Genomic DNA, 14,830 nt, shown 5'->3' on the forward strand with positions numbered 1-14,830 from the left:
CGGAGGCAATATCCCACGCTGGATGGTCGAGAAGGGCACCCCCCGGAGTATCTGCGCCGATGCCATCAAGTTCCTGAACTGGGCGTGTCGCGACGAGCGGCCCACGCCGGAGCGCAAGTCGACCGAGCGGTCCGTGGGCAGTCGGTTCGATGGCGACGATGTGGATGTGGATGTGGATGTGGATGCGGCGTCGAGCGATGACAGCAGCGAGTCTGAGGATCTCTCCGACACCGAGGTCGAGCATCACGGTCTGATCGCCAGCTTCGCCTACCTGGTCAATGCCGGGCTGGAGCGGTACGCGCCACAAACAGTGCTCGATTACCTGCCGCAGCACTCGCGCCAGCCCTCAGCCCGCAGCGTCCCTGAGGATCTACAGACCGCGACAGACAAGTCATCCAGCCACGACACCGGGGACCACGAAACCGTGGAGAAAGACGACGACGCGGCGTCGCAGGGCAAAGCCTCCGCATCGCTATCTATAAACTCAGCACTCGATTCCGCTGCGGAAGCCGGACCCGACATCTCAGCGGTGGATCTGATGAAGAAGAACAAGAAAGGCAAGCTATCGTCGCATGAGAAACAACTCGCGAAGCTCGCGGAGCGGAAACGCAACGTCGAAGCCCAGCTCGACCGCGTCCGGGCAGACATCCAGGCCCTGCGCGTGACCTCGCCTATCGAAACATCCTCCTCCTCCAAGCGCGACAAAGCCTCGACGGCCGCACTGGCCGCAGCCAACGACCAACCCGGCAGCGAGCTGAGTAGCAGCCCAGCCAGCAGCGTGCACAAAGGCAGCAACGGCAGCAGCCGACAAAACGACCCGTCCAGCCAGGATAAGGACAAGGACAAGGACACGGTGCGCATGAACAAGGCGGCAGCGAGTCTCTTCAACAACGAGTCGAAGCTGCTGAAACAGCTGGGCAAGATCGAGAAAGACCAGCTCAAGGAGGCGACCAAGATCGAGGCCCGGCAGCAGAAACACGCCGATAAGCAGGAGAAGTCGCGCTCTCGGGCTGAGACGGACGCTCTTCGCCATGAGATCGACCTCTTGAAGAAGGAGGTCTATCGGCTCCGAGCAGAGCGGAAGCAATGGCTCGATCTGATCGGGTCGTTGCAGAGCGAGAATACTCGGTTGGCGGCGTCGCAGGGTGAGAATGCGGAGAAATGAGGGCTGATTTTGTATTGAGCGTTGGTTTCTTTCTTTTTTTTCTTTTTTTTTTTTTGGTACAGCCTGCGTATATCATTGTACAGACAGGTAGGCAGATATGCAGATAGGCAAGAGATTGGGTTTTGTCTATTTATTCCTGTAAAATGCAAGCATGTAAAACCGATTCATATCTCATCAGTAAGCAAGGTATGATACACTGACAAGCACGTACTATTATACATCGCAAAGCTTCCCTTTTTGTAAACAAACAAAAAAAAAAAAAAAAAAAGAACGCCCGAACTCCTTGTTATCCGTATCCTGTATAGCCCCGATCCTGTAGAATTATCCACTGCATCCAGCAGAACCTATCCATCCTCCTCCTCCTCCTCCTCCTCCTCCTCCTCAACCCCAGATAATATTATCTCTATCCCCATCCCCTTTCCTTTCTGAGCCACAACCACAACCACAACCACAACCTTACCCCTCAATACTCCTCGTGGGTCGTGTTTATTCCTGCGTCTATACCCGAATTAGCCATGATCCATTATCCATTATTCATTATCCATTATCCCTTTTCCCCAGCAGACACTCCCCTCCCCTCCCAAGACAAGACAAGTATTATAAAAAAATAAGAAAGAAGAAAGAAGAAAGAAGAAATAAAAAAAAACCTACCTCAGGTGGATTCCCCGCCCCCCGCACCATCTTCTCCATCATCATGGCGCGCACCTTCTCCTTGGACTCGCCCATCCCCACGCTCATGTACGACAGCATCGGCGGGTGCCCGATGTACGAGGCATAGCTGTCGCGCACGATGTTCGACGTCCATTCGTACTTGGTCGTATCCGCGTGGCCCGTGCCGATGTAGCGCGCCTGCATCGCCTCGAGGTTTTGGATCGTACGGAGCTTATCGGCCATTTTGCTGCTTCTTTCTAGTTGTGGTTTTGGTTTTGGTTTTGGTTGTGGTTTTGGTTTTGGTTTTGGTTGGGTGGTGGTGGTTAGGCTTGAGTTGAGTTGATAGACAAGAGGAGGAGCTAGACCGGAGACCCGGAGATGAAGAATGGATCATCACGTGATGATATATAAACCGAACGGACGGACGGTTGCATCTACGAGTCCACATCTATCTATGCTATTATCATTACTTATAACGCTGCTACACTCGACAACTGTCTCTTATTTTTCTTTTTGCTCTTTTGGGGTAGGAGATGGAGATGGAGATGCAGATGGACGACCTCCCCGCCCGAATCGCCCGACTGGTGCACTCGCACTTCGATGGCCTGCCGACGCGCAGTAAACCCATTCTCCGGGATGATGGGACGAGAGAGTGGATTCCTATGTCGGGGATTGTGGTTGTTAGGGTTTGTATCCCTTCTTTTTTTTTTCCTCGCTGTTTTTACTGGTTTCTGGTCTTTTGGTTGCTTCTTGGGGTTGGGGTTGGGGTTTTATGTGGTTTGGTTGATTGGTTGGCTGATGTATGCATGTATGTATGTATGTATGTATAGGTGAAAATACCCCGGAGGAGGAGTTGACTTGTGTGGCTGTGACGTATGTTTTCTCTTTTCTTTTCTCTTTTCTTCTCTTGTCATTTTCTAGATATCAGATCAGATCAGACCACTCTTCCAGCGTGATCTAGTCCAATCGGGTCTGCTGTCTAGAAACAGACAATATGGATAAGCTAGCCATGCTAACTAGATTACCAGATCCGGCGCAAAATGCCTCTCCGCCTCGCAGATCCCCCATTGCAAGGGCCTGGTCCTGCATGACTGGCACGCGGAGATTCTTGCCCTGCGTGCATTCAATTATTGGTTGTTGGGCGAGGTGAGGGGGGTTATTGAGATGGAGAGGTCTGCTGCTGCTGCTGCTGCTGCTGCTGCTACTACTTCTACTGCTTCTGCATCTGCTGGAACGGGTATTGTTTCTGTATCAGAAGCTGTATCGGAAAAGAAAAAGACATCACCATTCGTTCGGAGACGACCAGAGAGAGATCAACATACGCCAGCATCCACCCCAGAAGCCGCAGAGGCAGAGACAGAACCACCAAAGCAGAAAAAGAAGACAACCTCCCCCCCCTTCGAACTCCACCCCTCCCTCAAAATCTACATGTACTGCACCTGCGCCCCCTGCGGCGACGCAAGCATGGAACTCACCATGGCCGCGCAGGAGGATCCCACGCCGTGGGAGATCCAACCTCATCCCCAACCACAAAATCTCCCAGAAACCCCCACCCAAACCCCTCAAGAACCAGAACCAGAACCAGAACCAAACTCCTTACTCAACGGCCGCGCGCACTTCTCCCAGCTCGGCATCGTGCGCCGCAAGCCCGCGCGCGCCGACGCCTCCTCCACGAAAAGCAAATCCTGCTCGGACAAGCTCGCGCTGCGGCAGGTGTCGTCGCTGATCTCGCGGCAGATGGGGCTGTTGGTGGCGGTGACCCGGAATGCGTATTTGGCGGGGTTGGTGATGCCGGAGGGGGAGATTAGTGCGGTGGGGTGTGGGAGGGCGTTTGGGGGTGGGGTGGGGGGAGGATGGGGTCTTTGGCGGGGGGGTTTGGGGTGGGGGGTGGGGGAGAGGGACGGGCAAGGGTATCGGTTCTCGCCGTTCCAGGTTCTAAGGGTTGAGGGGGCGCTGGTGGAGGAGTTGTGGGCGTTTGGGAAGCCGAGGGGGCGGGATGCAGGTACAGGTACAGGTACTGCCACAGATCCTGGTCCAGCCAATGGCAACGAGAATACGTCTGGGAATGGGAATGGAGCTGGCAATAGTGCTGCAGGAAAATACAAACCCGGGACAATCTCGGCAGTATGGATCGCCGCACCATCAGGCTCGTGTCTAGGATTCAACCCCGCCGACGGAACGAAACAGTTACCCAAGCTGCGCGGGTCGCGGACCGGGCTATACGAGACGATCATCGGCGGGGTCAAGCAGGGCTATAAGGCATCCGGGCCCGGGCCTCGGGTTCGAGGGGCGTCGGCGCTATCCAGGGCCAAGATGTGGGGGTTTGTGAGGGACCTGGTGGGTGAGAGGGAGTTGGATCAGAATCGGAGTCAGAGTCGGAATGAGGATGGAGTGGACCAGGATGAGAAGGGTGATCGGGATCAGTTGGGCCGGATTGTCGGGGAGGCTTCGTATGGCGGGTTCAAGAAGGCGGCGCTTTCCACGGAAGCAGGCCAGGCCCGGGAACGGGCGATGCAGGACGCGAAGAAGGTCCTTGTGCCGTGGGTGCCGAATTCCGGGGATGAGGGTTGGGGGTTGGAGGTGCTGGTGGATAACTATACCAAAAAGAGGAAGCGTTGAAGACGTGAATTATATTATGTGTGATCGCACGAGCTAATGCTATGCTATGCTATGTATGTTTGTGGATAGATCTTTTGAGGTCGTATGCAAGTCGACCGGTTAGTAAATCCCAGGAACGATCCGACTGCGCACCAGCGACGTGTACCGGTCCCAGTCGGCGCCGTACTTCCGCTTGCACTTCTCCTCGTCACGCTGCTCGCGGTGGATCAGCAGCGTGCCGAAGTACACCATGAAGAAGTACGTGAAGATCATCCCCCAACCCCGCGCCTCCGGGATCTGCACGGCCTGCTTCTGCAGATCCCCCGTCGCCGGGTTGATGCTCTGGATCATGGCGTAGCCGGCGATCCCCGTGGGCAGGCAGTACGACCACGACATCACCCAGTCACCCAGGTAGTTGATGTGGCGGGCGCATCCCCACCAGCCGGAGGTGATCAGCTTCGACCCGCTGGCCGTCTGGATGTACTTGAGGTGCTTGACACGCGGGTCGTTCGGGTTGGTGCGGAACCGGTTCTTCTGGTTGTTGGCGCCGCGGAAGATCGAGTATCCCACGGCCGTGACGGCCAGGACGAGCACGATGCCGTTCAGCCCCAGCTCGTTCGGGAAGACCGCCAGGTACCGCGTCTGGAAGTTGTAGATGAACGGCACCCACACCATATCGCCGAAGGAGAGCATGAACCCGAAGCCGTCCATGATGATGTCCATCGTTGTCAGCAGCGCCGGCTCCATGTACAGGCCATCCAGGACGTAGAACGCCTGGAACGCGGTCGAGATGACGATCGAGTCCGTGACGTAGCCGTGGGTCCGGTACTGGTGCGCGATGTTCGACAGATTCAGGATGATCCACCCCAGCAGCCCGGGCCGCATCTCGCACCAGGACTTGATGTCTATCGTGCGGGACGCCTCGCTGACAAACGGAATGGGCAGGCGGATCCGGGGGTTCAGCTCGCGGCCGATGAAGAAATCGTACAGCACGTTGCCGGTGTGGCCGCCCGGGGCCAGCTGTCGGAGCTCCGGGTTGGGCTGGCCGGGGGCCGGGACGGTGAAGCTCTTCGCGTAGACGAAAATGGCGATGACCGTGCAGATCAGCAGGTTCGCGGTGATGACCTGCAGGTAGTTGTCCCAGAGGAAGGTCCAGACCGCAAAGTCCGCACCGTAGACGTAGGTGCCCACCGCACAGCCCGAGAGGATCAAGACGGCGGAGTTGAATGCTGTAGGCCAATTAGAGGAGTATGAAGAGTAGCGACGGGTGTTCTACCGTTAAACTTGTAGCGCAGTCTTCCTCCACACGCCAGGTCTGTACCCTCGGCCTCCTGTCCGGGCAGAAACACCTGCATCACCAGGCTGAGCAGGTAATACGCCAGCACCCACAGCGTCACGCGCGTGTTGTGGAAATCTGCCACACCCCCCTGGGGCCAGCCAACCTCCGCCTTCAACTGTTCGAGCGACAACGTGGACGGGTGCAGCAACGAGGGGGCAGGACAGCCGGAGACATCGTTACACAGGAAGGTGAAGCTGTAGACGAGCGTGGGCAGGCCGAACACGATCCCAAACGCGCCGAGACTGTCTGGTCAGCATAATGGATCCAATGGGTAGGCACAATAGGGGTTGGAGCACGTACGGGCCTCCGAACTCATAGCCCCGTTTCTCTGGCACGGGCTGGACAAGCACCTTCGTCCGGGTGCTTTTCTTGGGGGATTTGGCGGACTTGGGAGCCATTGTGTCCGGTCACGGTCACGGTCACGGTCACGGGGAATTGACGATGGGGAGCTGTCACCAGGGGATAAGCTGACCGAAGAGGTGGAAGTTGAAACAGGTTGATCGCGAGGATCGACTGGGCCGAGCCGGAAGCAGGCCCGCCGGGCGGTGACGGACTGACGGACTGACGGACTGTCAAGCAACTTCTCCGCAAGAATGCGACGTTTCATCTCCACGCATTACGACGCCCTCTTCGTCTGCTTCTCTCCTCCTCCTTTTGTCTCCTTGACACTCCGTCCCTCCGTCCCTCCTCCCCTCCTCCTCCCCTCCTCTCTCTTCCTGATCTCCTCCGGTCAGTCTCTACCACCCTCTTTCCCATCCCTCGGCCTTGCATCTGTTATCGCCGACCGTCCCGAGTACTCCGCCGGGGATAGATTCTCCCACCATCACCATGAAGCCCCCGACCTCCTCGCTACTGAGGCTTCTCTTCCTGCTCGCGGCCCCCCTCTGCTCCCACGCTGCCGCCGACTCCTCCGGCTCCAAGGATGCCCTCGCTCCCTGTGTCCTCCGTTCCCCGACAACCGGTCTCTTCTACGATCTAAATACCATTTCCTTATCTCCGCTCCCAGCCAACGGCGAGAAGTCTCGCAAGAACGCTCGCGAAGAGAGCTGGCACGCCAAGGGGCATGACTACAATGCAAACTTCACGATAAACATCTGCGCGCCGGTCGTCGAGGATGTCAAGGACGTCGTGGGGGTCGATCGCGCACGGTGGGCGAATGTGAGCGCCTACTACGAGAAGGAGGGCAAAGTATACTCTGTTGGGTACGATTTCTGTTCCAGATGATGCGGACACATTGTTGGTACGGCCTACTAACCCCGTCCAGGCAACAAGCATCCGACCCCTTCTTCCGCGGCCGCAAACTGGTCATGAACTATACCAATGGCTCCCCGTGTGCGGGGGACTACATCGGCAACGCCGCCCGCACCAAGTCCTCCATCATGTCGTTCCTGTGTGAACGCGACACCCCGGCCTCCCAGGCCACCGTCTCCTTCGTCGGCACCATGGACCAGTGCACGTACTTCTTCGAGGTCCGCAGCTCCGCCGCCTGTGGAGCCACCGCTCCGACTCCCGAGAACCCGGGCCTATCGCCAGCCGGTGTGTTTGGCGTGATGTGAGTCCCATGTCTATACGTCTCCAGAATAACCTTCGCAGCACTAACTCACGTAGTGCGTTGATCGCCGTGGCCGCATACCTAATCGGGGGCTGTGCGTATCAACGAACCGTCATGCACCAGCGCGGTTGGAGACAGTGTCCCAACTACAGTCTCTGGGCCGGCATGCTCGACTTTATCAAAGTAAGTATACTTGCATTGATACCGTTCCGACGGTCCCGGTCTCGGTCTTTGTCCTGGTCCCGACGGCATGAGCAGGCCTCGCACAGCGAGTTCGGCAATGCAAAGCTGCCGATCTCGAGGGTGGATTGAAGTCGGGGCTCCGCTTTTCCATATCTCTCTTCGTCTTCCCCTTTCCACACCACCCAACTCCGTCCTTTTCCATCTCTCCTTCTATAAAATATCCGTGTTGAACATGGATCGAGTCATCACGTCATCACTTGTTGGATATCTAGACTGGATTGTGAATTCACCATCACCAGCCACCAACCGGAAATCTACTAGCTAGAGTCTTTCCTTGTCTACTCTCATATACTACCCCTACACTACGCATTTACTCTCCCCAACACTATCTACCCACATCATTACCGTTAAATAACCAAACAACCATATATTCATATCCATTGAACCAATAAAGCTAACATCCTTCCCTCCCTCCTCCCAAACAGGACATGCTCATCATCCTCCCCTCCTCCCTAGCCCGTCTCTTCCGTCTCAAACGCGCCCCCGCCCTAGGCCTCGGCACCGGTCACGGCCACGCCCGCGGAAACAGCGCTAACCAGCGCGGCAGCTTCGGCCGCAGAGGTGCTGGGGACATCGATGCCGAGAATCGCCTGATAGACCAGTATGATGAGGAATGGGAGGATTGATCCATCATTCATCTGTTGATTGATTGATGATTGCTTTTTTTTTTGTTTGTTAGTTTGTTTCTTTGATTGGTTGTTGGTTGTTGTTGGTTTTGGTTTGCGCTATACTACATCATACCCTTTTCGTTCTTTGCTTTCCCTTTCGCTTTCTACTTGGATGAGGTTGTGGATGGTATGTTATGGTATGGTGATGATGTTTGTCTTTGGGTTTGGGTTTGTATTGTTATTGTTACTGGTATTTGTACCGGTACTCGCATAAAAGAAGCGCTGACAGACAGGCATGGATGTGATGTGACGCGACGTGATTGAATCGATGCGATGAGATGTGATGATGCGTGGCTCGGTATACAATTACATATGTACTGTCTTGCATTGCATTGCATTGCATTGTTGTATTCTACATACATATCAGATTATTGGCTACCTACCACCTACTACCTACTACCTACTACCTACCACCTACCACCTACTACCTACTACCTACTACCTACTACCTACCACCTACTACCTACTACCTACTACCTACCACCTACTACCTACTACCTATCAACCTACTGACTCACTAGAAAAAGAGGATGCATTCCCTACATCTCATGCATTCCATCCAGTTCCAGCTCCAGTAGACAGCTAGCGAGCTTGTTCTTCAGCTATATAGTTGGTCCAGGTTTTCAATTGTCAATTTATCGGTTTGCTAGTTCAGTCCTTCTTTCGCAGGTGGGGACTTTGATCCTGGAGTTGGGAATGTAATTAGAATAATTCCTGCAGACAGAGCAAGAGAGATATACATAGAGAGAGAGAGGGGTGAGATTAATCTACAGTAATAACCAACAGTATATAAATACTTACTATGTATGTACTCCGTACAAAGTACAAAGCGGATGATGTCAAAGGAGAAATAAAGTTAAGAAGATCATCCAAGTCTAGGTGATATTATATAACTTAGTCTCTTTCATCATAGAAGCATCATTGGTCTAGTGGTAGAATTCATCGTTGCCATCGATGAGGCCCGTGTTCGATTCACGGATGATGCAATTCAATTCGAGTTCTCTTTTTGGTCTTTTTTTTTGTTTGTTCCCTTACTGTATTCAGTATTTGCTTCTTTATTTTCCTCCTTTATTTTTGGTTATTTGAAGATTCATCAACAATGTTAAACCATGAGAAAAGCCGTCAAACATAATTCTTAATCATTGTATATCTATCTCTCCATCCATCACAGAATAGAGAAGAATAATATATAATCGGATATATATAGGTACAATACATGCCAGCCAACCAACCAACCAACCAACCACTAACCACACAATGGATCATCGCATCGCATCGCATCGCATCAATCAATCGACCATATCTTGTAATAAAAAAACTCCGAATCTTTTGCAAAACCCATCCCATCCAGCCATCCGATTGCCTCGCTAGAAACGAACTATATGTCAAATAAATCAAACCCCATGACTGCGGTACTCTCTCGGACCACTACGGGCGAGTGGTGTGGGCTCACGCTTGTGAGCCGCGGTTGCCACCCGTTAGGCCGAGGTCGTACGCCCCCATGGGTATATTCCCGGGTCCGAAACCGGAGAGGTCCGGGCCGACGGGTTGGCTGGTGGCGCCTGGTTGCGAGGTCGGGTCTAGGCTGGCTCCGGCGCCGATGGGGTCGAGATTGAATGGGAGGAACCAAGCACTGGGTTGGTAGTACTCGCCTGCTCCGGAGGGGGCATTGGGGTCCAGCTGCGAGCCGAAGATGGTGGCGGGATCTTGGTTGGGGGGTACTTCGTGGCGGTTGACGGGGGGCATGGGTGGGTTTTCGGGCGGAACGAGAGATGCAGACGGGTCGAAGTCACCAAAGGACCCGTAAACGAACTGTCGGTCTAGCTGTGGTAGTTGGTCTGCGGCGGGCATGGCGAAGTCAAAGGCTGGTTGTGTGTATGGCTGGCCAGGCCGATGTTGGCCGAACATCGAGGGCTGGGGAAACCCGGTCCCTGTGGTCCCCAGCATCCCCGGCTGGCCGTCCATGCTGATGTCTCCCATCGACTGCGGAGGCGTGGGTCCATCGAATCCGCTGGCGCTGCCGGCCTTGCTGCTCCTCTTGGAATGCCTGCGCGGCGCGCTCGGCTGCGGCGTAGGAGAAAGGCTGGCAAAGAATTCCTCGACGCTCTGAAGATCGGGTCGTTGGCTCATCACACCATCGTCGTTCTTTGCCTTTTTCTGAGGATCGGGCTCCTCCCAGTGCGACCTCGACATACCGTGGGGGTACTTGTCGAACCAGTCACCATACTGGAACATGGGGGCGATCTGGCCACCGGTTTGAGTGACCACCGTGCCCTTGATGGCGGCGTCGGCGAATTGCCGATATCGATCCTTGGCACTTTCGACCATGTAGTGGAACATCCCCCAGTACTTCTTCATCTTGTTGAGGTAACGGTACGTATGTCGGAGGTTTTCCTTCGATCGTGCCTCCAATTGCGGGTTCTTGGAGAAGATTCCCCAAATGTGAACAGTGCTAGCCGAGTACGCGCAATACCCGGCGAATGGGACCGTAAGAGGGTAGGCCGAAGCCCGATCAATCAGGACAGAGATATGATGGGCTGCCTCCACGGCCGCCCGTCCAGCATTGCTCAGGAACGGCTTGGGCATGTCGCGTGGAGGACGGCCCCCCGGGGACAGTGGGATAGCGAATTGATTCAGGAAGAGCATATTCTGGTGAATGATGATGTGCAGGAAGAGGAACTGGTTTGCTATCCGGTCCGCTGCGTGGATCTGAAGATTCTCGTATGTGAACAAGAGATAGCCCGGGAGAGAAGCGGTAAATTCTTCGATCTGTCGCTTGAGCCGCGTATAACCGGATTCTGGAGACCACAGTGGATGTGTATCCCTCCGCTTCCCTCCTAGATTGAGGTAATCGACGATGCGGCCCCAAATTACCACTGCGCGGATGATGTAGGCCGACACCCCCATGTTCTCCTTGGCATTGGAGAGCTGACCGACATCATCCGGGACAGGGTTGAGGACGACACCGTCCAAATCTTCCGTTGGCCCGGGGATCTCCATCTGAAAATGAGACTCTTTGATCGGAAGCTGTATCTGCAGGAACTTCTCGTGCCCGATGGGCGGACGCTGGCTCCCAGACGAGTTGTATCGATCCATCAAAAAGCAAGCCCACATTGTTCGTCTCCGGATTTCCCGGTCCGTGAAACTAAGTTGCGACCCATTGCCATTGCTCTGGTTCAGTAAAGGATCGTGGTCGAGTTCTCTATGCAGCTGTAGAGCATACGCCATACGCAGTGCCTGGCCTCCAAACGACCAACTCCGCCCACCGTGACACGTACCGAACTCATGCAGGCCCAGCAGCAAGAAGGAGGTCAGGATGGTGATGTTCGGTTCGTCGTGGCGACTGAGTGCTATGGCGGCTGCCGGGTTGGCCCAATTCTCTCCTCGCAGGAAAGGGGGTTCGGAATTGATCTGCGGGTGGGTTGAGAATCGAGCGGAGACGGCGCAGACAGCCAGAATCAGCACCGGTGGGACGGTCCTGGCTTTGAGCCTTCGCATAAAGCTGGGTTTGTGGAGAAGGAGATAGGATTGCCCGTAGACACAGTCGAAGAAGACCTCAGCCAGGTGCTCCTGGATCTCCAGCGACGGCAAAAACTCGGCGCCGGCAGTCATGAGGCCCGCCGTATCGTTTGACTTGCTCTCGCGGCGCATTGGGAACGTATCCTGGGGACCGTTGCGGCTCTCGCGGGCCCACTCGTCCATCTCAGCTGCAAAGGCCTCGTCCGCCGTGCGTTTCCTCTGGGCCTTGGTGGTCTGCCCCGGCTGGGGCGGACGCACGACCGACCGGCCAATCGCCGTCATATCCCTGGTCTCTTCCCTGGGGATGGTCTTGATGACCCGGTCCTCCATGCGTTTGAGCCGTTTATCCAGCATCGCCATGTAGTCGGTCCGGGGGGCAGCCTTGCGGGTGGTGACCTTGTAGACACACGGGATGCGAGAGCGCGAGCAATGCTTGCAGGCAGGTTTCTCCCCCGAGCACCGGATTTTCTTGCGGCGGCAGGCAATGCACGCCAGCGGCAGACGCTTTCGCTCCTTGCCCGCCTTGGTCTTCATTTCGCTCCATGCCGGTTTTTCGCCCTGCTGCAGGTCGCTGTTCTGTGCGGGATCGGGGTCGGGGTCGCCCTTGGCGTAGTCGTTGTCATTCTGGGGGTCATTCCCGGTGTCGTGGAAGGCAGCCGAGTCACCCGCCGCAGTTTGCACGCTGCCGGGGTCGCGGGAGCTGGCGCGACTGTGGGTGTCGAGGTCTTCCGGGAGGATGATGTCGTCGTGGCCCAGGGTCATGCCGGAGGCCATGGGGGACTCGTCGGACTCTGGAGGGATCATGATGGGTGGAGGTACCCCAAGAACAAGACTCGGATCATCATTCGGCAGGATGGGGGAGGGGGGAGACGAAGACGGGGCCGGCCACAGGGTCTCGAGCTCTGGGGAGTGAGAGGCGGAGACGGAGGAGCGACTGAGAGGCGGAGGGAGAGAGAGAGACAGAGGCAGAGACGGGACGAAATCGCGGGATGAGGAGGTCTCTCGTGGTGGGTATGGGGAAGGTGCGCGAGGGTCGCTGACTGGCGGCTTGGCACGGCTGGCCGTCGTCATCCTGGCGATTACTAATGCCCTCCGTCCACCTCCGTCGCGGTAAGGGATTCTCTGGATAGAGACAAGAGGGCAGGGAACGGTGGGCGAAAGGCACCGTCCGTCCAAAGACCCCAAATTCTCACCCAGGGGGGCGGGGGGTGGGGGAACGAGAGAGAAAGGCTTGATGGCTGCACCGGCAAACCCTGGAGTTGTCATCGAGGGGCACTAATATATGTAATTTATATGGGGCACCGGTCATTGGACGAATCGTCCCTCAGCCCCCCAGACTCCTGGAGAGGACTCAAGATGACCACACGACCTGAGAGAAGGAAGCAGACAAGCAGACAAGCAGATGAAAGGTGGAGGAATGGAGAAGTAGTACATTGGGGCTGGCACACATCAGTCATGCACGCCCCTGCTAGTGAGGGCTCTCACTGGCTGGTGATTCCGGGGAACGGATGCTCCTACGGGGGTAGTGCTTATGGATGGAGGTAGTCGCATCCTCCATTCTAGTGATCTCATACAAAAGTCGTTCTTGCACTGCATGTCTGGCTGTTGCAGTGCAGTGCACCGCACCCTCCAACACCCTTCTTGCTTAGACGCTCCTCGCCAGGTATACAACCCTCATCGACCCGAGCTTCTCCTGCCAATAGAGCATAGACATGCCTACGTCGACTTGGGCCGCCCGACTCGCTGGCGCGGAATGCCACTCTCCAGCGAGCCCACGATTTCCAACCCCAGAGTATAGATGTTGTAGGCCGGGAAGACAATCCAGAGACCACTATGCACCCGTTAGTCGAGACCGTACTGGAAGAAGGGCAGAAAAAAAAACCGGAACGCTTACTTGGGAATAATCCAATAGAAGAACAACGTCCAACCGTCGTTGTGACCGATGTTATCGAAACCCGAAAAAGCCTCATTCAGCCCTGTAGCACAGCCATTAGGTTCGTACCACCCAAAGTGTCCGCCCGCCCCGATGGTCCCTTACAGTATAGAATGGTCTTTCCAAGAGTCATCACCGACGCACTGTACGCAACCAGAAGCGCAGTGGCGCCCGTCCGTCCCGACACCAACTTCGATTCCTTCAGCAGCCACAGCGGCCCCTTCTTGGTCTTCCGCTGGCCGCGACCGACGCTCCCCGCCGACACACCATGGGTATACACGATCACGAGGTAGTAGATGTAGGCGGCGGTCTCGAAGAGGTTGAGGACGGTTTGCGCGGCGGTGAATCCGTTGCGCGCGTTGAACGCAGGCCAGCCGTAGAGGTAGTCGATGGTTCCGTATAGAGCGTAGGGCGTCCAGACCGGGGAGTGCCACTTGTTCCCGGGCATGGAGTGAGGGCGCAACAGCACATAGCCAGCATCCCACAGAACGAGTGGGAGGGAGACGATCAGCCACAGGGTAAACGCGCCCGATGGAACATGTACCCATCGTTTGGAGGAGCCATTGGCTGCTGGCGACGGCGTCGAGGGCGGCTCAGCTTTCGCGGTCGAAGGGGGTGGAAAGTCGCGGGGATGGTGTCGCGTGGAGACCATGTTGGTGACGGACAGACGGCGGATCAGCAGGGGGGCGAGACTTGAAGGGAAAGAGATCGCAACATCCGTGCGATAATGGCGCTATGAGGTAGGTGGTGGAAATGAAGCTCAAGGGGCTGCTTGCCAAGGGGGAGATGTTTGGGGCTTGGGCCAGCTGGGGCTGCATGCGAGCAAGCATTGTTGCCCGTGGCGGGGGACGGCTAGTGACGTCGTTGGTCTTGCTGAGGCGCCACCGGTTCAGCGGCATGACAGGTGGGTTCGTCCGTCTTCCACCGTTCCACGAGTTGAGTTTAGGGGGCATCAGATGCAGGTGACAATCTTGGCTGTCGAGAATCCGGGGGATCTGACTATGACTCCACTCGAGGCAGTGTTTCGCGGCAACGGGGAGACAAGAGGGATATACTCTTCGCCGCCTGGCTATGCGCTTTGCCATGGCGGTCGCCGGCCAAAAACATCCCAGATGAGCAGTTGTTCTTCCACTATTCACTAATCCACAGATAAGATCTTGAA

The 14,830-nt window shown here is 55.9% G+C and overlaps 6 protein-coding genes and 1 non-coding gene across 7 annotated transcripts; 3 read left to right on the top strand and 4 right to left on the bottom strand.

The window, feature by feature from the left end:
• Positions 1–1,542: 1,542 nt before the first annotated feature.
• On the bottom strand, positions 1,543–2,059 carry BO70DRAFT_320819 (splicing factor 3B subunit 5 family protein; the record flags this gene model as incomplete). Its single annotated transcript, XM_025540495.1, has 2 exons — positions 1,543–1,663; positions 1,817–2,059. The coding sequence occupies 2 exons, from the start codon at positions 2,057–2,059 to the stop codon at positions 1,652–1,654; spliced, it is 255 nt and encodes an 84-aa protein (XP_025396519.1). The 3' UTR covers positions 1,543–1,651.
• A 222-nt stretch (positions 2,060–2,281) lies between these two features.
• BO70DRAFT_431791 (tRNA-specific adenosine deaminase) lies at positions 2,282–4,435 on the top strand (the record flags this gene model as incomplete). Its single annotated transcript, XM_025548268.1, has 3 exons — positions 2,282–2,503; positions 2,647–2,689; positions 2,845–4,435. The coding sequence occupies exons 1-3, from the start codon at positions 2,350–2,352 to the stop codon at positions 4,433–4,435; spliced, it is 1,788 nt and encodes a 595-aa protein (XP_025396520.1). The 5' UTR covers positions 2,282–2,349.
• On the bottom strand, positions 4,426–6,230 carry erg24B (c-14 sterol reductase). Its single transcript, XM_025541381.1, has 3 exons — positions 6,054–6,230; positions 5,691–5,995; positions 4,426–5,643 (listed from the first exon to the last, which is right to left on the bottom strand). The coding sequence occupies exons 1-3, from the start codon at positions 6,149–6,151 to the stop codon at positions 4,535–4,537; spliced, it is 1,512 nt and encodes a 503-aa protein (XP_025396521.1). The 5' UTR covers positions 6,152–6,230; the 3' UTR covers positions 4,426–4,534.
• Positions 6,231–6,388: 158 nt separating this feature from the next.
• Positions 6,389–8,543, top strand: BO70DRAFT_364969 (putative vacuolar sorting receptor (Mrl1)). Its single transcript, XM_025543942.1, has 4 exons — positions 6,389–6,955; positions 7,018–7,305; positions 7,362–7,488; positions 7,974–8,543. The coding sequence occupies exons 1-4, from the start codon at positions 6,582–6,584 to the stop codon at positions 8,172–8,174; spliced, it is 990 nt and encodes a 329-aa protein (XP_025396522.1). The 5' UTR covers positions 6,389–6,581; the 3' UTR covers positions 8,175–8,543.
• A 588-nt stretch (positions 8,544–9,131) lies between these two features.
• Positions 9,132–9,202, top strand: BO70DRAFT_t267. Its single transcript has one exon. It is a non-coding gene; the product is annotated as a tRNA-Gly (tRNA).
• Positions 9,203–9,363: 161 nt separating this feature from the next.
• Positions 9,364–12,597, bottom strand: BO70DRAFT_364971 (putative C6 transcription factor). Its single transcript, XM_025543943.1, has one exon. It carries the CDS (start codon positions 12,537–12,539, stop codon positions 9,666–9,668), a length of 2,874 nt encoding a protein of 957 aa, XP_025396523.1. The 5' UTR covers positions 12,540–12,597; the 3' UTR covers positions 9,364–9,665.
• A 705-nt stretch (positions 12,598–13,302) lies between these two features.
• Positions 13,303–14,445, bottom strand: BO70DRAFT_364973 (uncharacterized protein). Its single transcript, XM_025543944.1, has 3 exons — positions 13,774–14,445; positions 13,630–13,711; positions 13,303–13,566 (listed from the first exon to the last, which is right to left on the bottom strand). The coding sequence occupies exons 1-3, from the start codon at positions 14,318–14,320 to the stop codon at positions 13,452–13,454; spliced, it is 744 nt and encodes a 247-aa protein (XP_025396524.1). The 5' UTR covers positions 14,321–14,445; the 3' UTR covers positions 13,303–13,451.
• Between the last annotated feature and the right edge of the window lie 385 nt (positions 14,446–14,830).

This window comes from Aspergillus heteromorphus, assembly GCF_003184545.1.
Source record: "Aspergillus heteromorphus CBS 117.55 chromosome Unknown BO70scaffold_26, whole genome shotgun sequence".
NCBI lineage: Eukaryota > Fungi > Ascomycota > Eurotiomycetes > Eurotiales > Aspergillaceae > Aspergillus > Aspergillus heteromorphus.